This window comes from Prionailurus viverrinus, chromosome E2 (assembly GCF_022837055.1).
Source record: "Prionailurus viverrinus isolate Anna chromosome E2, UM_Priviv_1.0, whole genome shotgun sequence".
Taxonomy (NCBI): Eukaryota; Metazoa; Chordata; class Mammalia; order Carnivora; family Felidae; genus Prionailurus; species Prionailurus viverrinus.
In genome coordinates, this window is record NC_062575.1 from 42,733,981 (window position 1) to 42,758,716 (window position 24,736).

Below are 24,736 nucleotides of genomic sequence, written 5' to 3' on the forward strand. Positions count from 1 at the left end.
TCGGGCTCTGTGCCTGCTTCGGATTCTGTGTCTCCCTCTTTCTCTGTCCTTCCCCTGCTGGCACTCTGTCTCTGTCTCTGTCTCTCTCTAAAAAAAATAAACATTAAAAAAAAAATTTTTTTTTAAAGTCATCTTAACAAAAACTATATAAAATCTCCAATTAAAAAAAGTATAGTTACCTAAAAATAGCCTTTTATATACTTGCAGCCTATATGAGCTGTCCCCTTGAGTCATCACAGAATAAGCATTCAACATACCAGCTTTTGGAAGAAGTCTGTTGCTGTCACCTTGGAGAACTGTGGCAATATAATTTCAACCTCTTGCTCAGTCTTAGCTGGAAAAGAACATTAGAAGTGAAAGCGTAAATGTTTCTATAATTGAAAGTTATCCTTGAAAACTCAGGTCTAAGTCTTCTCTCTGAAGGGAAGAGGGAGCAAACCTTTCTCCTAGTCACCTGGCCTTCCTCTTGGTCTAGACAAGTGGTACAGAAGAGGGACTGACTGTCTGTCAACCCCCTGGCCCAGTGTCAGCTGCACCTTCCATCCGGGCACCTACTGTGAGCCATACATCACTCTGGGGCTGGGACAGACCAGTGACAATCAAGACACATCCCCTGCCTTCGAGGAGTGTGTTTATATTCTAGCGGACTTCCTTTGGCACTCGGGAAACCCGACCGAAAAGTAGTCTACATTTCAGGGGTGGCTGTTACAGAAGGAAGGACCCAGCACAGAGTCCCGGGTGAGATGAGCTTCTTCCTTTCATCATTAATGTGGGATATGAGGATTTCAGGGGGACGTCGGTTTGCCCGGTTGCGTCCACTGATAGCGTAAATCTCCACCGTCACATTCATGGGACGCTCACGCCAACTCTTATCATGAGGCTAGGCAGTTCCTGACAAAGGATCCCAGAGCAGGCCAAGAAAACATGAAGAGCAGTATACAAAGAAAACCTGGGGAAGAAGCCTGGCCCTGCCGAGACAGAACACGCCCCTCTATTCACAAGATGGCCCTGTGGCTTCTTACAAAGTGCCTCAGTGTCGGGCTCGGACGGGGTGCTCATCTACTCCCAGAGTGGCACCACCAGCCTTGGGCGGCCTCCCCAGGAGCCGCGCTCCCCCACTCCCTCCGTGGAGGTGATGTCTCTACTTCCTGGCCACGCAGTACACTGTGTGGACACGGGGGCCAAGGAGGGAGCCAGTGTCCATGAAGGAGAATCACAGGGCACCATGCCTGCTTCCACCTGCCAGCCTGGTCACCCGGGGCAAAGACTCTGATTTCCCTAAGCCTTTACTGCCTCATCTTTAAGATGAGGGCAACACCAGTGCCTCCCTAAAGAGTTGGAGGAAGAGTTGAATGAGATTCCGTATATATAGGGTGCTCACTGTTGTGCCTGGCAGACCTCAAGTGCTCAGCAGGTACTAGCCAGCATTACCACAGACAAGCCCGGGCTCCAGCTTGCGCAGGGCTCCGTCTCTCAGGAACTGGTCCCGGAAATTGGAGTGGAACTTTAACAGACTAGGAACAGAGGTGTAGGAAGTGGGGTGGAAGGAAGTATGGACAAAGGAGGTTCTCTCGATTGGGCCACCTCCCCCCAACTCCTCGAAAGACCCTGTCATCCCTTCACCGTCAAGTCACCTCTCAGAGGGGCCTCCCAACCCCCGCCTCCTGGGGCAGAACCGACAACCACCCCCTCTCCCCCGCCCCAAGGGCAGCAACGACTGTCCAAAACACCTCCATCCTCCTGAGCCCAGGATGGCAACGAATCCCTCGGAAATGCTCAGAAAGTGTTGGCGGTGTGTGATCTCACTTGAACTCACAGAAGCAGAGAGAGAACCGTGGGTGACAGTGGAGGCGAGGTGGGGAGTGAGGTAACGTTGGTCCGAGTGTCCAAACGCCCCGTCCCGCGAGATGAGGAGGTTTTAGAGATCTAACACACAGCAGGGGGACTAGAGCTAGCACTATACTGTATACTCGAAATTTGCTGGCAGGACAGATCTTCAGTGTTCTTACCACACACACCCACGCACACGATAAACTAGGTTTTGAAGCATTTTCACTGTCAAGGTAAAAATTTTCCCCACATCCCCTGATTCCACTATATTTACTTCTCATTTCATAATGAGAATGATTTGTTGTCCTACAAAAAGAATGAGAGAAAATGTTGGCGTGGCTAAAGGATGTAGCGACCAGGAAAGAGCAAGCATAGGAAAGGGAATACGGAAGCCTTTGGCTTTAAAACCATGGAGCCGGAGGTAGAAGACACAGCAAAGGGCACTCCCAGAAGGCAGAGGGCCTGTGGGGCGTGGGGTGTAGCAAAAACACCAAGGCGAAGGTAGTTTCCGAGGTCTCCTGACCACAGGGGACGGCTGGAACCCCGGGGAGCTTGTGCGACTTTAAGGAAAGGCATCTGGATGAGGCAAAGCAGGGAGAGCAGACTCTCAAGAATGCCTGAGGGGTGGGTGGGATTGGGCAAGAACAGTCAGCCAAGGGGGTCGTGAAGGAGATGAAGACAAGCCAGGCAGCTGGGCGCCCGGACACCAAGGGGCACCAAGGGGCAGAAAGGAGTCACATGCTACAACGACCATAAAGAAGGCCCCGCGCTGCGTGAGCAGCAGATAACTCCAGGGTGAGAGCAGTACCCAGCACACAGCAGGGTCTGCCCCAGCCTTCCAGGATGAGCAGACACAGGCCATGCCCCCGGAGAAACGGGCTCCCGGGCCACTCACAGATAATGTCAGGGGCATCCATCAAGTTCAGCAGCTCATCGTCCTCTTGGTGCTGAGCGTACTTGAGCCGGGAGCGCTGGTGCGCTGCGGACAGCACCTCCTGGAGCACGTCAATGTGGCGTAGTTTCTTGCACAAGCTGGCCTCCCTCACAGACTCCTCGTGGTGGGCAATGGCTCTGCGCAGGTGGGACTTGCCTGCCGACAGAAAAGCACCCCCCGTGACATCAGCGTCCCAAAGTGCAGTGTGAATGTGTCAGGGAGAGCCAAAGTGCCCCAGAAAGGTGGACCTTCTCTTTTCTGAAGGATCTGCCTGGACGGCTCACTCAGGTCTATAAAACATCCATTGAGCAAATAGTTACCACGTGTTCTAGGCGGTAGAGATAAAGCAGCAGACAAAAACTAGCCTCTGTCGTCATGGAGTTTATGTGCTAGTGGTTGAAGAGAGATCACTAAGGAGCAAAGAAACAGGCAGGGGACCGTGTGGCAATGAGGTTATGGAGAAAAATGAAGCAGGGCAGGTAGCAGATACAGCAAAAGAAGACCAGGAACAAAGAGTTGCTCTTCTCTGATGGGTGATCTGGGAAGGCCTTTCTGAAGGTACCTTTTTTAGTTTTACTTTTGAATGTTTATTTATTTTTGAGAGCCAGAAACAGACTGCGAGTGGGGGAGGGGCAGAGAGAGAGGGAGACACAGAATCTGAAGCAGGCTCCAGGCTCTGAGCTGTCAGCACAGAGCCTGACTCGGGGCTCGAACTCACAGACCGTGAGATCATGACCTGAGCTGAAGTCAGTCGCTTAACCGACTGAGCCACCCAGGCGCCCCGAAGGTGACTTCTGAGTAGAGCCCCGAAGGAGGCAAGGGAGCAGCCATAGGATATCACAGCAAAGCACTCCTGAAAGCAGGAACAGCAAGTGCAAAGGCCCTGGGGAAGACTAAACCTATTATGTGTTCAAGGGTAACAAGGAGCTTGAGGGTATGGCCGGAGGGAGAGGGCCAGAGCAAAAGGCAGGAACTATGAGGCCAGAGACAACAGGGGTCAGACCATGTCCAGCCTTACCAGTGCAGGGTGAAGGCTTCTGCCCCTACTCTGGGTGAGATGGGAGCCCATGAGGGTATGAACAGAGGCCTCATGTGAACTGACTACGAAGGAGCAAAGGGAAAGCAGGGGGACCAGTTATGAGCCCTTTGGGTCTCTATTTCCTCAACTGTAAAGTGGACCATACCTACGTCACAGGGTTGTGTGAGGCTGAAGGGAGTCGATGTCTGTTAAGTAAGCACATCATGCGTGTGGCTTGGACCAGGGTGGTAGCTGAGAAGTGGTCAGATCTGGGACGTGTTTTCTAGGGAGAGTCAACAGGATCTGCCAATCAAATGTGGGATGAGAAAGAAAACCGGAGGCAGAAGGTGAGCCCCAGGTTTCTGGCCTGTGCACTTAGAAGGCTGGAGTTGCCATCGAGGAGATGAGACGAGGGCAGGTCTGGGGTAGGAGAGGAATTCAGCTTCACACGTGAAAAGAGATCTTCACTCTGAGACTTGGCAGGGACCAAACTAGGACGATTCATCACCAGTTCTTAGGTGTGACAGAAGACAGTTAACAGACACGTCCCTCTACATTTGGATGACCCAGGGCCAGCCCTGGACCTCTAGGGCTCTGGAAGATGGTCACAGCTCTGGCCTGGGCCCTCACAGAACCTGCGAGAACACGGTTCCAGAAGCCTGTTGAGTCTTCAGAATGTGCCTCATGATAACTGACCCACAGCGGCCACGACGACTCAGGATGCCCTGCTCTCTGAGCCCTGCCCCGGGGACCTGTCCGGGGCCCTGTGAGCAGGACAGGCGACACATACCCAGCAGCTGGCGCTGGTGACCGTTCTTCAGCGTGGCCAAGGGCGTCAGTCCCTCCGGCATGTGGTCATAGAGCTGGGACAGGCACTTCTCCTGATGGTCCTCGTCTGCGCCAGGCTTCACTGCAATGGAAGCCACAGGGTAAATCCCTTCTTGACACAGACGCGGCCACAGACTCTGGAGACGGTGCCGAAGACCCCTTAGGGAGATCTCTCTCAACCACGTCTCCAGTCTTCCTTCTCCAGTTTTACAAGGCCCTTGGGATGATAGGTCTTTCTGCCCCTGGCACACCCTTGGCTACTTTGCGTACCCGGGGCCAGGCACACTCTTGGGGCTCATGGTTTGGCTCTGGGTCCCCAACTCCTCCAACTCCCCCACCTCACGGAACCTTCTAGCGTAGCCCCGCCTCAGACCTCTGGTGGCCTCCACGCCTGCACCCTCCCTGGCACGTGTCCCCTCTCTAGCCTCACCACCTCAACACTTCCGGCCTCCCTTCCACAGCTCAGCTAGTGTTCTTGCTCTGGCTGTCCTTTTCCTCCTGGCTCAGCCGCAAAAGTCTTCCTCAGAGTTCAAAGGGCAACTCAAACATCACCACCTCTGAGAAGCCTTCCGTGACCTCACCAAGGAGTCCAACTGCTGCCTCATTTGTGTTTCTACCGCAATTATCAAAGTGTCGTTCTTTCTATTGGTTTACGTGACTTATCCCGTCTAATAGACTCTATATTAACACTGGCAGTAGCAGCTACCAATTCCCGAGCGTCCACTAGATATGAGGGACTATTTAGCTTTGCACACAGGCACCTGGTTTTCACAAGTGCCCTCTGAGATAGGTTTTTTCATATCCCCATTTTATAGGTGAGAAAACTGAGGCACAGAAAATTAAGGAAATTAACTAAGACCACACAGCTAGTAAATGGCAGGTTGTGACAGGAACCCAGGCAGTGTGGCTCCAGAGGTGGTCCTTTTCATTACTTTGGAGGGCTACTTTGATTGGAAGTAATGACAACAGAAGTCCCATCTGACCTCAGATCAGAGCCAAGACTAGGGTGAGGACAGCAAGACACCTTGCTTGGGCTAAAAATGTAAGAGGGCACCCAAAACTCATCAATCAGAACACATGATAGTTTAATGCAATTTTTTAAATATCAAAATTAATGCTAAAAAATGCATGATGAAGAAACATCAAAATTCCTCTTTGCCTCAGTTTCCAGTGTAGCTCAGCACAGCATTGTTATTGATCTGTAGTCTCTATTTAAAAGATGGATCACCATTGGGGCACCTAGGTGGCTCAGTCAGTTAAGTGTCTGACTTCAGCTCAGGTCATGATCTCACGGTCTGTGAGTTCGAGCCCCACTTCGGGCTCAGTGCTGACGGCTCAGAGCCTGGAGCCCTGCTTCAGATTCTGTGTCTCCCTCTCTCTCTCTGTCCCTCCCCCACTCAAACTCTGTGTCTCTCTCTCAAAAATAAACATTAAAAAAAATAAAGAAAATTTGGATCACCACGGATTATATGTTTTTTGCATTAGTTTTGATTCATTTAAACGTTTATTCATTTTGCGGGAGAGAGAGAGAGAATCCCCCTTGTGAGCAGGGGAGGGGCAGAGAGAGAGGGAGAGGATCCCAAGCAGGCTCCCTGCTGTCAGCGCAGAGCCCGACATGGGGCTCGATCTCACAAACCGTGAGATCACGATCTGAGCCAAAATCAAGAGTCCGACACTTAACCAACTGAGCCACTCAGGTGCTCTGGTTTTGATTCATTCAAAATATCACATCCAGGGCGGCAGCTGCAGCAGCGAAATCGCGGAGACCGTGGTGGACACTGGGCGGCTGATCACCAAGCCCCAGAACCTGAACGATGCCTACGGGCCGCCCAGCAACTTCTCGAGATCGATGTGAGCAACCCGCAGACGGTGGGGGTCGGCCAGGGCCGCTTCACCACCTACGACATCAGGGTCAAGACAAATCTGCCTATTTTCAAGCTGAAGGAATCTACTATTAGAAGATACAGTGACTTTGAGTGGCTGCAAAGTGAATTAGAAAGAGAGAGCAAGGTTGTAGTTCCCCCGCTGCCTGGAAAAGCATTTTTGCGTCAGCTTCCTTTCGGAGGAGATGATGGAATATTTGATGATAATTTTATTGAAGAAAGGAAGCGGGGGCTGGGGCAGTTTATAAACAAGCTTGCTGGTCATCCTCTAGCACAGAATGAACGTTGTCTTCACATGTTTTTACAGGACGAAATTATAGATGAAGGCTATACTCCATCTAAAACAAGACATGCCCGAAATTTGGTGAGAAGGGGCAACAAAACACAAACAAAACAACTTTCCGTGACTATTAATGATTCGTGTGCACCAGCGAAGAGGTTCTATCTAACTTTTAGCACGCTGCACGGAAACGGGTATAACATGCCTTCAGTATACTAACATGCATATGCTCAGTTTTGTTTTGTTTGGTTTTGGCAGTTGACAAGAAGTTAATTTGCTTTAGTGAAAATCCCTTGTTCCAGCCTTTCTGGCTCTTTCTTGCTGTTTTCATGTGGTACACACTATAACCCCACAAACCTGTTACTCCAGCATAATCTGCAGAATCCTAACTAAAGTTGCTGACTTCGTCTTATCTGCGCAGTTTTTGTGTCCTGTTTGCTTCTTGAATCTGATTGACTAGAATATTTCTCTTACCCCTTTTTAATATGTGGTGTCGCTTGTCCTAATTTATGGTTAGAAGCACTACCCCATTGGTTTCCAGTCCCCTATGTGTGAGAGCCACACTTGTGTGCGGAAAGTATCTCCCTTCAGGCTTGTAATACCCTTCACATGGAAGATCAGTGAGGGAAATCTTTATATTCTGTACAAAAACAAAACCCAATTTATAGACTAAAATCATTTGTCTAAAAATTTAAGTTGTTTTCAAGTAAAAATAAAAATGCATTTCTGATATGCACTGAAAATAAAATAAAATAAAATATCACATCCAAAGGTCATCTTGAATACTGAGCTTGGGGGCATCCCCTTGGATGCGGTGCCCAGGGGAGTGTTTCCCTGATGTTAACCCTGGGCTCACCTCCAGGGGAAAAGTCCTCTCCTAGGAGCTGTCTGCTCCATCTCAGGCAGAACCGCACAACCCCTCTTCCTCCACAACGGGAACGTACAGCCCCTAATCCCACACGGGCCCCCAGGCTGTGAGCGTCTCCAGAGAGGCAGGCAGCTCTCGCTCAGCTCACAATGTCCCAGAAGCACAACCCAGACCAAAGCCCAGAGCCTCCAAGCCCACAAGCCTTACACTGGTGATCAATGAGAAGCGTGGCTACAAAGTAGTGGGCCAGGGCTCCGTAGTGGTGGGCCTTCACACAGGCCAGGCTGGCCCAGGAGTAGGGGATGTTCTCCTTCACCGGTGCCTGGCTCATGGCCACATGCAGCTGCCGATAGACTTCCCCGACCTGAAACAGAAGGAACGCTGGGAACAGGGAGCCTGGCACAGGGGTGCTCACGCACCCAGGGTGCAGAAAAAGAGCCCTTTCTTCTACGGAGCGGCCCTGCTGGAGGCCGCTCCAGAATCTGGGAGCAGCTCCAAGGGTGCCTCGTTCTTTCGGTGTCATAGTTAACAGGGAGATCAGGCAACTGTCATTATGCTGGTTTTTAGGCTAAGCTGCAGATGGAATCAGTGATCCGTATCTAAAACGCCACACTTGCCAAGAAAATGCAAGCCAGCGCTCTGGCCAGGGCGGGCACGCTGCCCAGGTCACGGGCAAGCTGCCGCGGGCTTGTTCCCCCGCTGCTTCCAGGGGGCCCACACCAGCACATCCTGCCCACCCCCAGAAGTCACGGGAACCAGGACGCCTTACCTTGGCAGCCTCCTGAGCCACCTTCACCAGCATGAAGAACTCGTTCCGGATCCCAGGAAGGCAGATTTTCTCAAACACGTTTTCCTGGGCTTGTGCAAGCATCATTTTGACCAGCACACTGAGCATGGCAGGACTCATGTCATAACTCGGAGTATGAGTGAACGTCTCTTTCAGATGATTTAAAACCCCTGCGAATTGGAAATTTTTTTTCACATTAGTTGGGGATACTACTCTCCCCGGTATCTGGGAGCATCTTAAAAAATCTGATTCTCAGGGCGCCTGGGTGGCTCAGTCAGTTAAGTGTCCGACTTCGGCTCAGGTCATGATCTCATGGCTTGTGAGTTCGAGCCCCGCGTTGGGCTCTGGGCTGACAGCTCAGAGCCTGGAGCCTGTGTCGGATTCTGTGTCTCCCTCTCTCTGGAGGGAGCCCTCCCCTGTTCACACTCTGTCTCTGTCTCTCTCAAAAATGAAAATAAAACGTTAAAAAAAAATCTGAGTCTCAATCATGGTAAGATCTAGCAATTCTACTCCTAGGTACATACCCTGAAGAAGTGAAAGCAGGAATGGAAACCGATACTTAGACACCCACATTCATGGAAGCATTAGTCATAACAGCCAAAAGGTAGAAACTAACCCAAATGTCCATCGACATATGGTCAAACAAAATGTGCCGTATACCTACGATGGAATAGTTTTCAGCCTTAAAAAGGAAGGAAATTCTGACACATGCTAAAACACGGACGAAGACGTTACGCTACGTAAAATAAACCCGTCACAAGGACAAACACTGTGTGATTCTGTGAGATGAGGTATCTGGAAGAGTCAAATTCAGAGAGACAGAGACTAGCATGCTGGTCGCCAGGGGCTGGGGGCAGAAGGGAATAGACAGTATTTAATGGGGACAGAGTTTCAGTTTGGGCAGATGACAAAGTCCTGGCGACAGAACCGTTGCACAACAGTGTGAATGTACTTAATGCCAATGAACTGAACACTTAAAATTGGCTGCCAACGGTCATTTTTCTCTTGTATGTTTTACCACGATTTAAAAAATCGGATCCTTTTCCAAAACATTTACCTCTGCATCAAGCAAGGAAACCAGCCTACCCCCTGTTTGTTCCTGTCTCACCTGGGACAATTGTGAGAAATTCCATACATGACCAGGTATTTAATGGAGGTGAAAGCAGAAAGCAGGCAGGATGACGGGAGGGCTCTCGGACGGACACGCTCACATGGAACACCTGGGTCATTACAAAACTCAGGGCTTTTCCCCAGGACCTCAGGAAAGATCGACTCCCCCACTCCAATGGGAATGTTCCCGCTGTAGCCCTTAGCTGACTTTTTTATAGGTTGGAAAATTAACTGTCACAGCCTTCACTGACAATCAACCCCGGGCTGAAATAAAATCCCTGACATGAATCCCATCTGACTGGTTCCTCTGGTTTTGTTGCAAAGCATAAGCTGCCCTGTGGATGATGGCAATGGCTGCAGGCTATTTGCTCCTTTCTGGGTCTGCTCCCACTCTGTTCTTGTGCTTAATGTTGTCTATACTGCTGTAATCTTAGAGATGGGTCACCAAGCACACCTGCTTTAGGTTCCTCAGAAAGAAAATGAGCCCAGGAAAGGTCTGACAGTGAAAGAAATCCGCTCCCACACGGAATCTTAGCACGTCGTTTTATCCCAAGGGATCTGTCATTTTAACAGAAGCAGTTTCTCGATCAGCCAAAATGGCAAAGGCCTGCAGAGTGAGATACCCGGAAAGTTCTCCGCTGGGAGTAATGCCCCAAAGCAGTGATAAGGGCCAGCTTGGAATGAGCCCTGACATGAAGCCAGTGGAGGGGGTCGTGCTGTGGTCTGTGCCGTGTCGCCGTCCCACCCACCATTTCTCAGGGCGAGTCTGCCAGACACAGGCCGTGCTGGAGGAGAGCAATGAGGGGCCCTCAGACACCCAGGAGCCAGGCCCACCCGCTGCGCCCAGCCTGGTGACCCCCACCCCGCTACAGGCTGGCGCTAAGTGTCGCTTGACAGAGGGCTGAGAGGAGCAATCTCAGGGAGGCAAGCTTTGCAGAATGGGCACACGATAAAGGCACGGACAGTAAAATGCCGTGATGAACCACGCCTGATAAAAGAAAACCGAAAAGAGTCTACACTTGCACTATTTTGAGAGAACGTATTCCCTTCTTCAATAAATACAGTGTTCAAAAGAACAACTCATTCACTGCCATCCTCGGGGCCAGCTGTTTGGAAAAGATTAATTGTTAACCACAGGACTCGTTCGCTGTGTGCATGAGCCAAACCCAGACTGAGGCGACAGGGTTTGAGCCATTAAGCAGTTCTCTCGGTGGGAAGATAACACCAGCTCGAGAAACCCGCCTGGCCCTTGCAGGCCTGTGAGGCTCCGCGTGGGCCCGGCTTAGACCCATTCACTGACCCTCTTCCGCTGCAGTGCCCAGTGCCAGCTGGTGGGGCCAGGACTGTATCCCAGCAGCCCTTGCGGAGACACACCTGCTGCTCTCTGAAAGGCGTCCACCGCACTCTCCAGCCCAGCCTGCGTCTGTCGATCGCACCGGGTCCCGATCTGTGTGTAGAGGGCTCCGATGTTAAACAGAATGCTGGCTTTCTCCAGTAGCAGGTTCTGCTGGCTAACTGGCACCCCGGTGAGGGAGTCATACCTATTTAAAAGAAACGGTTTTGAGAATACGGATCATTTGGCTAGTGAATGCCGTTCTGGATGAAAACGGACAAAGTGTATTTCTTGAATGAAACTCAAAAACACACATGCAATGAAGCATTCGTTTCCAAGCAAGACAACGGGTCTGATCTCACCCAAGATCAGGTGCCCACAATCTCACACAAGAAAAAGGCTTCTCCACCAAGATGTCCTTCCATAAGTGAATGGATAAATAAACTGTGGCACAACAATACAGTGGGATATCACTTAGCAATAAAAAGAAATGAGTTATCAAGCTGTGAGAAGGCATGCAGGAAACTTGAATGCGTATTTCTAAGTGAAAGGAAGCCAATCTGAAAAAGGGCTACATACTGTACGAGTCCAACTATCTGACAATCTGGAAAAGGCAAACAATGGAGACAGAAAGAATCAGCAGGGTTGTGGGGGAAGGGGAGGGATAAAAGATGGAACAGAGAATTGTTAAGGGGGTGAAACTACTCTGCATCATAGTACAACGTGGATACATGTCCTTATACATGTATCAAAACCCATGAAATGCCTCCCACCAAGAGTGAGCCCCAATGTAAACTATGGACTTTGGGTGGTAATGGGAGAGCCTGGGCATGTGTTGGGGGGCAGAGGGTATATGGGAAATTCTCTTTTAAAAAAAAAAAATTTAACATTTATTTATTTTTGAGAGACAGAGGGAGACAGAGCATGAGCAGGGGAGGGGCAGAGAGAGAAGGAGACACAGAATCTGAAGCAGGCTCCAGGCTCCGAGCTGTCAGCACAGAGCCCGGCACGGGGCTCGAACTCACAAACTGCGAGATCATGACCTGAGCCGAAGTCGGACGCTTAACAGACTGAGCCACCCAGGCTCCCCGAAATCTCTCACTTTTGCTGTGAACATAAAACCGTTCTAAAAAATAAGGTGTATTAAAAAAATACAGGTCTTCTCCTAAATGTAACACAGCCGTTACTAACCCCTCATAATTCTTCCTCAAGTCTAAAAGACTGGGGATTTGTTTTAAAGTTCACATGTCAACCAGGAGATAGATGTGGAGCTTCCTCCTAATTCAACAAGGAGGAGAAACACTTTCAGCCTTTTCTCTGTGAGTAGGTAGCTAAGGCATCTTTAGCAAAAGTCATCCGTCTGATCATTCAAAAGGACAGCATCACTAATCACCAGCTGTGGTGAAATGCGGCTCTGAACACGCCCCGTAGCTCTTGGCATTTCCTCCCCTTTCGCCCATGCTAAGTACGCTCAGAGAAGAGGTACAGCATCTCCAAAGTAGTTAAACGACACTACCCTTTGAAAATACCAACTCTCGAGAAGAATCAAATGTTCTGCTCAGGGTTTTAAGAGCCGATCTATTTCTGTTTGCTGCCTTTGTCGTTGGGACAAAACCTGATCCCCACCCCCTGCCCCATCTGGAACAAGAATCTTGCTTCTTGTTAGTTCCACCTCAGAGCCCCGGTGTTCCCCCAACAATAAAATGAGCACGAAAAAATGCCTCTTCTGCTCGGCTCACTTGTTCTGAGAAGCAAGAAGCCACGGTCTGTTGGAGCCTCCTCCCCTTGGGTCCCCTTCATAAATAAACACCGGTTTATCTACACGTCTCTAGGCTCTCCTGTATAAATGGGACCGCTTGAAAGAGGGGGCTGTGGTTGCAGAGGAGCCCCTGGGGAGCTGACGGGGAAGACAGCAGCAGGGACCCCGGGCACCTACCACGTAAACAAGAGCCCCATCTGTCGGGTGGGCGGGAAGAATCGGCTCTCCACAAATCCCAGCTGGATGAAGTAACTCATCAGCAGTTCGACACCGGCCTCATCCCGGCTGGGCGTCCGGCAGGCCTGAAAGGAGAGGAGCCATGGATGGCGGGGGGGCAGGTGAGGACACAGCCGATGCCTGCCTCCCCTCGCCCCCCCACTTTCTGGAAGATGTCGCACATAACCACGGCTATGGAGCCCGGGACCCGCTGCGGCTATCATGAGCGCTAGCAGTGGTGGCAAAGGGCTGGCATGAACTCAGGAGTCCCGGAATCCAGACCCAGACGTGCCAGTGGGCGTGTCTGTCCCCTCCTGTGGTCTTCTCGTGTGCCGGGTTGAACAGATGGCTCCCGGGGCACCTCCCTATCACCTCCAACCAGGAGCGATTCTCTAAGACTTTAAGGACATTCTGAAGACTCCAGCGGCCATCCTCCCCACCCTGCTGCACGCAAAACTGTACCTGTCTCAGGTCCATCAGATCTGCTATTTCGTCTTCATAGAGGTAGCTGTCCTCACTGTAATGCTCCAGGATAAAATCCTGCAAGAGAAAGGAGATGAACCACTGTAAGGTGACATTCGAAACCATAAATAGGTATACAGGAATGTCTAATGTGCTCTCCCCCCCTTTAAAAATCCATGTAGAGGGGCGCCTGGGTGGCGCAGTCGGTTAAGCGTCCGACTTCAGCCAGGTCACGATCTCGCAGTCCGTGAGTTCGAGCCCCGTGTCGGGCTCTGGGCTGATGGCTCGGAGCCTGGAGCCTGTTTCCGATTCTGTGTCTCCCTCTCTCTCTGCCCCTCCCCCGTTCATGCTCTGTCTCTCTCTGTCCCAAAAAATAAATAAACGTTGAAAAAAAAATTAAAAAAAAAATCCATGTAGAATTCATAACAACATGTATATTTAAAGTTCCTTTTGTCGCTTCAGTAAAAAAGAAAGTTGAAGTTATTTTTATTTTAAAATGTCTTTGCAGGCGTGCCTGGTTGACTCAGTCGGTAGGGCATCCGACTCTTGATCCTGGGGTCATGAGTTCAAGCCCCACATTGGGCATGGTGCCTACTGAACACAAACAAACAACTAAAATGTCTTCGCAGGACAGTTAAGTGACCACATAAGTACTACACGTTGGACAATTCTGGCAAACGTCACAGATACTGCAGGGCTCAGATGTTCGGAGCACAGGGGCTTCCTGGCGAAGGAAACTCCTGGCGAGGCACTGTTATGAGGATGCTACCCTTGGGGTCTATGATGGGAGCCTTTGGGAGAGCAGTTTTGGGCACTTCCACAAATGAAGCACCCGAAGGAGACCCCCAAACCCGGTCCACAGTCCAGTGTTTGACGACCGCCCCGTGGGTTCATTCAGTCATACAACTCACACTGATGCGTACCCGCTACGTGCCAGGCACCGTCCATAGTGTCTGGGCTACATCAGAACAAAACAAAGACCTTTCCCCGTGCAGCTTCTGTTCTCACAAGGGGGCACAGGCAATAAGTAACAGGCACCACAAACAAGTAAATGACATCATATATTAGAAGATGGCAAGCATTACAGGGAAAAGATAAAAACGGGGTAAGGGGAGGAGAGTGGCTTCTTGCATAACATCTGCCATAAGCGTTGGCTCTCCCTGGCTATAAAAAAAAGTTGAGAGACACCGGTCAGTTATGTTTTCTCACGTGTCTGTGAGTACAGTCAATTTACACAATTTCTACATGAAAGCACCTCCTTTTTGTACGTTCAGTGCATATCCACACGCACACACACCCACACACCGTCTTACAAACGTGGGATTCTGTTGAGTGAATATACAAATTTGTTGTGCTTTTCTCTTTGAATTGGCAACGTGCCAAACGTCTTCATCTACCACAAGATACTCTGCAACATGACTTTTTTTTTTTTTTTTAACGTTTATTTATTTTTGAGACAGAGAGAGACAGAGCATGAACAGGGGAGGGGCAGAGAGAGAGGGAGACACAGAATGTGAAACGGGCTCCAGGCTCTGAGCTGTCAGCCCAGAGCCCGACGCGGGGCTCGAACTCACGGACCGTGAGATCAAGACCTGAGCCGAAGTCAGACACTTAACCGACTGAGCCACCCAGGCGCCCTGCAACATGACTTCTAATAGTTATACAGTCCTCCAATGTAATCACTGTACAACTCATTTACTGAACAAATAAACCGAGCACCTACTATGTGCTAGCCAGTAAGTATCATATTCTTAACTTCCTCTCGTTAGACACTGAAGTCATTTGTAAACCTCTGCGATTAAAGATAGCACTATGACAGTCTCCCTCCCTGCACACCTCTTGTTAGCTCCTCAGCATACATTTTGAAATGTCTTGCTGGGTCCAGGGATATGCAGAAGTTCCTTGTTTTTCTTGTTTTTGTTTTTTTTTTTTTTAATTTTTTTTAAGGTTTATTTATTTTTGAAAGAGAGAGAGACACAGCATGAGCAGGGGAGGGGCAGAGAGATTAGGGAGACACAGGAGAATCTGAAGCAGGCTCCAGGCTCTGAGCTGTCAGCACAGAGCCTGACGTGGGGCTCAAACTCATGACTGTAAGGTCATGTGACCTGAGCCGAAGTTGGATGCACAACCGACTGAGCCACCCAGGCACCTGGCTCCTTCTGTTTTTCAATTTGGTCTTTCCTACCTAAGTTTTCCTTTCAATGTATGATGCTGTCACAGATTTTTTTTTTACAACTTAAAGTGCTGATATTTGGAATCGGCTCCTCTCCTAATGTAATGACCATTTGTAAAATTTGAAAGGATTCTCCACCATAATTATTAGTGATGTTCAGTATGGCAAAAATGATCTGGATGTGTCTGATGACATCTCTGAAAACACTGTTCGGGTCACCACTCGAGATGCTCAGGGCTGAGAAAAACTGCATCCTTTTCAGGACAGCACACTGTTCTGTCAACTTCTTCTTCTTTTTTAATTAATTAATGTATTTATTTTGAAAGAAAGAGAGAACGAGCAAGCAGGGGAGGGGCAGAGAGACAGGGAGAGAGAGAATCCCAGACAGGCTCTGTGCTGTTAGCACAGAGCCCAATGTGGGGCTCAAATTCACAAACCGTGAGATCATGACCTGGGCCGAAACCAAGAATCAGACGCTTAACAAACTGAGCCACCCGGGTGCCCCAACTTCTGCTATGGATGCTGGCAAAAATTTTCTTTTTTCTTTTTTAAATGTTTATTTATTTTTGAGAGAGAGAGAGAGAGAGAGACTGCGCACGCGCACATACGCGAATGGGAGGAGGGACAGAGAGAGAGGGAGAGAGAGAGAATCCCAAGCAGGGCTCGATCCCACAAACTGTGAGATCACGACCTGAGCTGAAACTAAGAGCCAGATGTTCAACTGACAGAGCCACCCAGGTGTCCCATGGCAAAAATGTTCTTAAAATTAGGAGAGAAATTACAAACTTTGTTAACCTCACAGAAGTCAAAGAGAGTTTTGGTAAATTCTAAATGCATTCCTAGGTGAGATTAAATTTACTAAGTAGAAGAAAAAATATCTAGGGGCACCTGTGGGTCTCATTCAGTTGATTTCGGCTCAGGTCATGATCCCAGAGTCATGAGATGGAGACCCGTGTCAGGCTCTGCACTAAGTGTGGCACCTGCTTAAGATTCTCTCTCCCTCTCTCTGTCTCTTCCCCTTCCCCCTTCTGTCCCTCTCCCCCACACGCTCTCTAAAAAAAAAGGGGGGGGGGCGCCTGGGTGGCTCAGTCGGTTAAGCCTCTGACTTTGGCTCAGGTCATGATCTCACGCCCGGTGGGTTCGAGCCCCACATCAGGCTCTGAGCTGTCAGCACAGCTGGAGCCTGCTTCACATTCTGTCTCCCTCTCCCTCTGCCCCTTCTCCACTCACACTCTGTCTCTCTCTTAAAAATAAATAAACATTTTAACAAAAAAATTTTTTTAAATCTGGCTGGAACCCACTGTAAACATCAGGGATAAGACAGGATTATATAACATCATTCTATTTATATAACATAATTCTGAAAATTAACAAATAAAGACAAATATTAGAAAGGAAAAAACAATTTTTTTTCCAAAATAATGCCTTATTTACAAAACCTAGAGCTTCAACTGAAAAACTCCTAAACTAGCAGGCATCCAGTGAAAGGGACAAAAAGTTACTATGTATGAATCCTTTCTAATACAAGCCATAACCTGTTAGAAAAAATGTAACAGGGAAACCATATCTTCCCAACTGTACCAGATCAAGAAAAGTACAATATTCCCAGGGATAAAATTTTGCCCACCCCCTTACCCACCTCCCCTCTGGGAACCACGTGTTTGTTCTCTATTAAGAGTCTGGGTTTTTGGGGCGCCTGGGTGGCTCAGTCGGTTGAGCGTCCGACTTCAGCTCAGGTCATGATCTCTTGGTCCATGAGTTCAAGCCCCGTGTCAGGCTCTGTGCTGACAGCTCAGAGCCTGGAGCCTGCTTTGGATTCTGTGTCTCCCTCTCTCTGTGACCCTCCCCCATTCATGCTCTGCCTCTCTCTGTCTCAAAAATAAGTAAACATTAAAAAAAAAATTTAAAAAGAGTCTGGGTTTTTTGTCTTTTTTTGTTTGTTTCTTAAATTCCACATATGAACGAAATCATATGGTATTTGTGTTTCTCTGACTTACCTCACGTAGCATTATATTCTCCAAATGCACCCATGTTGTTGCAAATGGCAAGCATTAAATCATTTTTTAAAATCAGACAGACATGGTCTCTGCCCCTGTAAAACTCGCTATTTGTTGACATCAACAATTAGAAATATTTGGTTCATAGATGAAAATGTGCAAGATTGTAAAGATACAATTTTGTCCTAATTTAGCTATGAATCTAAATGAAGTTTCAATCAAAACCCAAAAGTGCTATTTTGGGGAAACTTGACAAAACATGGGAGTAAAAATGTGGAAGAAAAGCCAAGAACATTTGGAAGAGCATAGTTAATAAAAGAGGCTTGCTCTAAGTGCTGTTAAAACACACAGGGATTAAACTGTGAGCAATGGATAGACAATGAAACCAGGCATGGATCAGAAACAGAGGGAAGGAGATTCGACAATCAGGTGTATAACAGAAGCCAGCGTTCCACAGGAGTGGGAAAGGCTGGAGCAGCCAGCAGGTCCAGACGGGAAGGAAGTGGCATGGCACACACAGACTGCGGGCCGATGTGAATTGAAGCAAAGGGCTAATACAGGGGTGTGGGCAGGGTTAAGGGAAACCGCAGGGATGGTGTGGAATCTCCAGGGCCATTGGAACCGCAGAGCTAAAGGGTCAGGGTAGGGAAGGAGCTCTGGAAACCCAGAGAGGTGGCTGGCTACCTGAGGTAGGCACCCAAAGCCACCAGGACCTTCCCTCTGGGAATGAAAAAAAGGAGGCTGGCTGAAGGAGCCTGGAGAATAAATGCCTGAACTTCTCGGGGCTCCTCCTATCCTCTCTGGTGCTCCTCCCCCAACAGCCACAGGCAACAAGAAGCCACAGAGCAGGAGCCTGTTGTGGCCTCCCAGGCACAGAGCAGGACTGAGAAGGGTGGATGGGGGGGGGGGGGGGAGGGCATGGGGAGAAACAGACACCATCCAGCACCACAGACGGCTTCTTCACAGAGTTCAGGGGAAACTGACTACCCATTTGGTTTAAATAAAAAGCTACAGCCCTATACCTCATTTTTTACTCCCAAAGTAATTCCAAATAGATTAAAGATGTGATGTGAAAACATTTAAACAAGACACTGGAGGAAACAATGGCAAAATATTTAGGCCATCTTGGCGTGGAGGGTGCTTTCCGAACACGCTATCAAGGCGGAACTGTAAAGGGAGGGGCTGGTAAGTTCATCGACATAAAATCCTACAGGCAGAAATATATATGTTATATTTTTTAAGCTGGTTATTGCTTGGATAACAAAAGTTAAATTAAGGAGAGAATGTACTGAGAGAAACATTTGCAATATATATAAAACCAAGGGTTAATATCCTTCATATGTAAAAGATCTCTTGTAAGAAATAAAAGCACACTGGAAAAGCACACAAAGGGCAGCAACAGTCGATTTGAAAGGGAAAGTGTAAAGGGAAAATAAACATACAGGAGAGGCGCCTGGGTGGTTCAAACGGTTAAACGTCCAACCCTTGATGTCAGCTCGGTCATGATCTCGCGGTTCATGAGTTTGAGCCCGGCATTGGGCTCTGTGCTGTAAGTGCAGAACTGCTTGGGACTCTGTCTCTCCTTCTCTCTGCCCCTCCCCCACCTGTGCGTGCTCTCTCTCTCTCAAAATAAATAAACTCAAAACAAAACAAAACAAAACAAAAAAACCCAACCCCAAACCATACACGCATTCAACTCAAGTACCGACCTGAGAAATGTAAACTGTAATAAGTTCTTATTTTGCCCGATTTCACAAAGATCACAAAGATAGCATAAAAAAATCAAAATGGTGAACGCTGCTGCCCAGGGTGACCTAAAGTGCAGGAAGATAAGCAGTCACGCACAGTCGGTAGGAGTGTAAGGCAGGACCGCTTCTGGTGGGTAAGTGGGTAATACGGATCTCCCACCGACCAAATCCGTGTCTAAAAATCTGTCCAAAGAGAACATCCGGTGAAGTGTGCAAATGCTCAGTGGAGAGCCGCTGACAACAGCGAGCATTTGGAAGCTGTCTGAAGAATGAGATTAACAGCCACCTTGCCTTCTATAAGCAGACACCACGTGAAGTCATGACAGAGGGGAGTGGGGGGAGTCACACACCTTCATGAGTCAGGCCCCTGACCGGAGGAACAGCCCCAGTGTCCAAAGATTAAGTGCTGAGCAGGTTACCAAGCTCAGTGGGGACACGGCGGGGTAGGGCTGGGAGGGATCTTTCCATGCCTTGGTATTTTTCTGAATGTTCTGCAGTACTGTTTTTAATAAACATAAATAAATAAATAAAGCTATATTTAGAGGCAAAAAAAAAAAAAAAAAAAAACCCCACCCAAAACAAACAACTTGAATTCTCTGGAAAGGGAATTTATTTTGATGGTGTCTTCAAATGAGGCCGTTTGAAAGCCCATGTATTTAAAAATAGAACGAAATCACACCGTGAAGTTTTACTGGCCATTAAACGCCCCACGGATACACAGGGAGGTGCAAGGCGGCCCGCACTTTGAACTGCCCTCATTAAGTCGGCCCAAGTGCTTCTGCAGCACCTGTGTGAGTCTCAGGGACAAATGTGGAAAGGAGAAAACAGGACGTCCCCAGATGTTCTCATTCTTGTATGCCTGACATTTGAAGAGTCCCTTTGAGGCTAAAATGACATGGTTGGAAGCCTCAGCTGAATAGCAGTTGGCCATGGCCACGTGATTTTTTTTTCCCACTGAGTTTAATGTGGGATTCAGCACATGACATGGTTGGGTCCTTACAGATTCCATAAAATCCCCAAGTGTCCCCAAGAGTCTCCTTCTAAAATGCCTGTGCCCTTGCCACCCTGGATCCAAGCAACAAACTAAATCTTAAAGAAACTATTCCACAAAGGCACCCAAACACATTTCCACAGACGTAAAGATTGTCTTGAGTCTCACAGATGTGTGACAAGTGTCCCATCTAGAAGCTCAGGTGGCCTCTACATAGCTGACATAAAGCTGCAGCTCCTGGGTTGTTTTCTAGCCAGAAAATCAAACCTTGGGTGATCCTGAGTCTTGTACGGCTACCAATGTCCCTTCTCAAACACCAAAATAAACCCCAAATTGACAGGGACCAGGACCTGGGTATAAACAAGGGAGCAGTCAACAAGGCCCTAAGTGAAAGAGCTTATGTCAAGAGACTTACAGTATCTGCTCCAGAATGGAGGTCAAGTGCAGAAGCTCTTGAAGCATTAACCAATTGCTTTTAAAAGGACACATTTCATAGTGCCCAAAATGCATATGATCATTTTTTCTTTCCTAAATTGAAAGTAGTCCAAGATGAGTCAACTAACAAGAGTTACTATGAAAAGAAATGCAACACTCAGCAGTATTTTTCACAATGCTGGGGTTAACTGCCCTCCACCATGCCTGTGTTGGAGAGCTCAGAGACAGGCACTACCTTCCACCCCATTTCCCCTTTCTCCTCCTAAATGGACGTTGGGGGTGATTCATTAAAACTCAGAGCCAGGGAGGGGAGGAAGAGGAGGGCGTTCCAGACATGGGGAGGCCTCTCTTGGCCCTGAAAAGGGGTAAGGCAGCTCTGGGGGCCTCTGTCAAAGCACCTGTTCCGCTTCCCACCTGAAATCTCCACTGAGCCACAGACCTGGAACTCAAGACCTGTGACATCACCAGCATCCAGCACAGCGATAGGCACAGATGGGCCTACAGGTAACAGCTGCTTACCAGGGACCCCCACAATTAAGAGGAGGCCAGATACTGTGTGTGGGGGTGGGGTGGGGGGGGGAGGTTAAGCTGTTACTTTTTAAAAAGAAGGGGAAGAAATTTTTTTAAAGGGAGAGAGATTGGAAGGAAGAAAGAAAGAGAAGATGCAGCTGGATCCCCAGTAATTCGATAGAGGGAAAAAAAACCCATAAATTCTAGCTATTCAAGGTGGATTGGTATGTAGATACAGGGATGCATAGATGGACAAACATGTCATAAAAGCAAAATGTTCATCTAGGTAGTGAGTATACACGGATTCACTGCCAAATTCTTTCAGTTTTTCTAGAAGTTTAGAAATTTTCGGAATAAAACGTTGGGGGGAAATTTAGCTGTTCTCCATAAATTTCATAACCAATTTAGGCCATGTTTAAGAAAAAATACAGGATACAATTTTTAAATTCCAAAGCACATCCTCCATGGACCCTCTGTGGCTTGGCCTCCTGGGGAGGGTAGGCCCAGGTTTCTAACTCGCCTTCCCGGGGCCCCGAGCCTCGGAGGGAACCAGAGACAGCTGGAGGACACAGGAGAACAGCACAGCATTCTCTGGCTTGTTGAAGGGGTCTGGAGGCATCCTGCAGAAATCAACTAACACTCGGCCCACTGAGCCTACGGCCACTTGCAAGGGATACACAACTTCTAGTTTTTCTTTGTAAACATTGAGTCAAGTGCCCATGGCTTTGAGATTTACCTTGAGAACGACTGAGAAGTCAACATCCTTGGTTTCCTTCAGACCAAGCGGAATCAGGGGGATGGTAAATGCCTCCCTAGAAGGAACACAGCAAGGTATATGAACATCCCAGTCCCGGGTGCTATGCACCCAGCAGCCCAGCTCAGGGCCCACCACGTGGGTCCCCATGCTGGTCCAGCTCAGGGCCCCACCACATCCCCATGCCAGTTCATACTCCATAAAGATGACTCTGATCACATACCTGTCTCTGGTCTAAACCCAATCCCAGCGGCCTGTGGCTTCTGCACTACCCAGCCTAACACATGGGGGCCTACCATCTTGACCTGTTCCTTCAGTGACTATGCTGGGGACCTCCTGTGTGGCAGGTCTGTGCCTGATGCAGGCACTGCTCCCGACCTGGGCGCACCACCCTGCCAATCAATGCACCTCCTCCATCAGCTCCCAACCCCTCCCTTCTCCTCCTCCTTTCCTCACCAGGGCAGGTCCCACCTGGACTCTTAGGAGCCTCCTCTGATGGGGAGAATCCCTCTAGGGTCCCATCACCTGCATGGGGAAAGCCCTGAGGGCAAGGGCCCTTTCTGACACCGAAGTACACCCAGCTCCAGGCCCAGGGTCACACCCTGGTCGGCTGCCTGCCCCCCACAGTACTCCCCCACAACTGACCACTCAGTTTCCCCATAGGTCGCCCTGGGAGTGTGCCCTGAACCTACATTCTGAGGGACAGGGACAGAGCCAAAAGGGAGTGTAGGGGGCTCAGGCTGTGTTTTGCAAACAGAGATTTAGCTCCCTGACCTGTAACCAGAGACCTCCTGGGGCCGCTCAGCCCAGCTGGGGAAAAGGCCAGGAATGCATGGTAGGGTGAGTGGACAATGCAGCTGTAAGCTGAAACTGCCTCTGTGGCTGAGGGGAAACCACCGGCTGTGCTAAAAGCAGGTGGGATCCCACCGTGGGGGTGCCTGGCTTCCTCAAAGCCCACTGGGAAAGCCAGATCCTGCTGGACGGGGGGTTGTGGATGGGCCATGCCTCTGTCCTCTGGGCCCCAACGCCCTCCTACCCTCACCCCACTAGGCCTGGAGGCGAGGGCTGTGCTCCCCATGACCTCCCCGGAGCAGCCAGGGCACCCCGGTCCCAACCTTGTGCTAACGTAACTTTCTCCACGACCTCCAGCCTCCTCGTGTTTTCTCCTCTGCCCAGCAAGACTGTTTCTTCCTGTTCTGCCTCGCAGAAATGTTTAAAGATCAATGGCGCTAAGAAAGAAACAATCTGCTTTGAAAACAGGAAGGGGGCGGGTGCAAACGCAAGGCGTCATTGTGACACCTGCACGTCTCTCTCCCCACTCCCTGATGGCACCGGGAAACAACTGGCCGCTGTAGAGCCACACTGTAATCACACAGGGGCCTTAAGTGCCTGTCTCTGTGGGATACATCCCTGCGGTCTGGTACCGCAGGCAGGAATATGAAACATCCCTACGTTTATCAGCCCAGTTTGGCCCTGCCCTCCTTACTCAGGGAACGTCGACCTTTGGGCAAAACACTGGAATTTAATACCACAGCATAGGCTGGGAGAAGCCTCTCATCTGCTGCTGTGGTTAGGTGCTCAAACCCACACGGGGGCCCACAGGTGACCGAGCCAGGGCTCCGGACGTCACAGAAGGAAGGACAGAGGGTTCACACACTAATGCCTTCCCTCTGGCTCTGAAAAACACCCACATACCACACAGAGGACTGGGGACAGTCGGGAAAAGCACATTCCAAAGGTGACTCAAGGTTCCCAAATGCCGTCCTTTTGTGAATCCACATACTATTTTCTGACTGAGATTCCCCGGGCGCTCGCCTGCCTTTTGAGAAGCCTCATGTCCCCGCACAGCTCCTCAAGGTTATTTTTCCTCCAAGACGGACATGTCTTTCAAAGGCAGCTCACCTCGGGGAGACGTTCTGAGCTTTTTCTGAGGTCTGCCCCTCAATACTGCACCTCCCATAAACACTCCCTAGGGGGAGGCTCCTGAATTAGGCCGTTCATCTCTCAAGTATTTAACGGGGTACATTTCTGAAGTCTCTCAGTTGCCATGCCAACTCACCTGGGTCCCCTAATCTTTGATGTAAGTGATCCCTGTCAAGCAGTTTGTCTGTTTTTGCATCCTACCAATGGAACGACCCAGGCAGGCCCTGTGTGGGGTGAAGAGGCTGAGAGGGAAGAGGGCAGGGTGGCCCCACCCGGTGGGCTGGCTCTCCAGGCCAACCACAGAAGTGCCTCCAGGCCATCTTTATGGCAGAGCCACGTGAGAGATGCTGTCTCTTCATCTGGACCCAGTCACAGCTCTCCCATAAAACTATGTCCCAAGGGTCCTAGGACAATTGAATGCCTTTCTGTCCCACTCTCCAGGTATTTCCAACAAACTCCATAGGCTCGTCCCTTTGACTCCTGCATCACGCTCAAACCTCAAACTGATCAATCCCTCTCTTCCCAAAGTGGGGTCTGCCACACCCTTGGGTCCATCTGGGCACCATCTTTGTTGCAGCACGTTCTAAGGCTCAGAAAGTATCTGGAAGAATCAGTGCCCCCACTTACTCTGTGCTCTGATAGACTCCCACTGAGATGTTGAGCCCCTCCAGCTCTTCCTTGAGCATCTGTAGATCTGAGTTCACGAAGCTCAGTTCCAGGCGCACCTGCTCCCGCACCTTGTGGTTCGTAGCTGCTCTGTTAGAAGAGAAGAGGGAGGAAAGTGCCTTCAGCCCAAGTGCCCCGCTGCCGAGTGAGCAGACCTCCCGAACCCCATAGGGACGTCCTGAGGGTTCACTTGCAGATGTGAGCACCAGATGTGATCAGATAAGAGGTCTC

At 49.5% G+C, this 24,736-nt stretch overlaps 2 protein-coding genes across 2 annotated transcripts in view; one reads left to right on the top strand and one right to left on the bottom strand.

Moving 5' to 3' along the window:
• Nucleotides 1–24,736, bottom strand: part of RHPN2 (rhophilin Rho GTPase binding protein 2) — a 58,875-nt gene that overhangs the window by 6,431 nt on the left and 27,708 nt on the right. The window contains exons 3-12 of the mRNA XM_047835193.1: nucleotides 24,467–24,595; nucleotides 21,899–21,974; nucleotides 13,309–13,386; nucleotides 12,808–12,932; nucleotides 10,913–11,079; nucleotides 8,411–8,598; nucleotides 7,849–8,005; nucleotides 4,573–4,692; nucleotides 2,726–2,920; nucleotides 258–334 (exon numbers count right to left, since the gene is read on the bottom strand). Of these exons, the coding sequence (XP_047691149.1) occupies nucleotides 258–334; nucleotides 2,726–2,920; nucleotides 4,573–4,692; nucleotides 7,849–8,005; nucleotides 8,411–8,598; nucleotides 10,913–11,079; nucleotides 12,808–12,932; nucleotides 13,309–13,386; nucleotides 21,899–21,974; nucleotides 24,467–24,595 (1,312 nt within the window). The remainder of the gene's footprint in view (nucleotides 1–257; nucleotides 335–2,725; nucleotides 2,921–4,572; nucleotides 4,693–7,848; nucleotides 8,006–8,410; nucleotides 8,599–10,912; nucleotides 11,080–12,807; nucleotides 12,933–13,308; nucleotides 13,387–21,898; nucleotides 21,975–24,466; nucleotides 24,596–24,736) is intronic.
• Nucleotides 5,484–6,992, top strand: LOC125153143 (sorting nexin-3-like). Its single transcript, XM_047836052.1, is given in 3 exon segments — nucleotides 5,484–5,566; nucleotides 6,300–6,448; nucleotides 6,451–6,992. Coding segments are annotated over 3 exon segments (774 nt in total).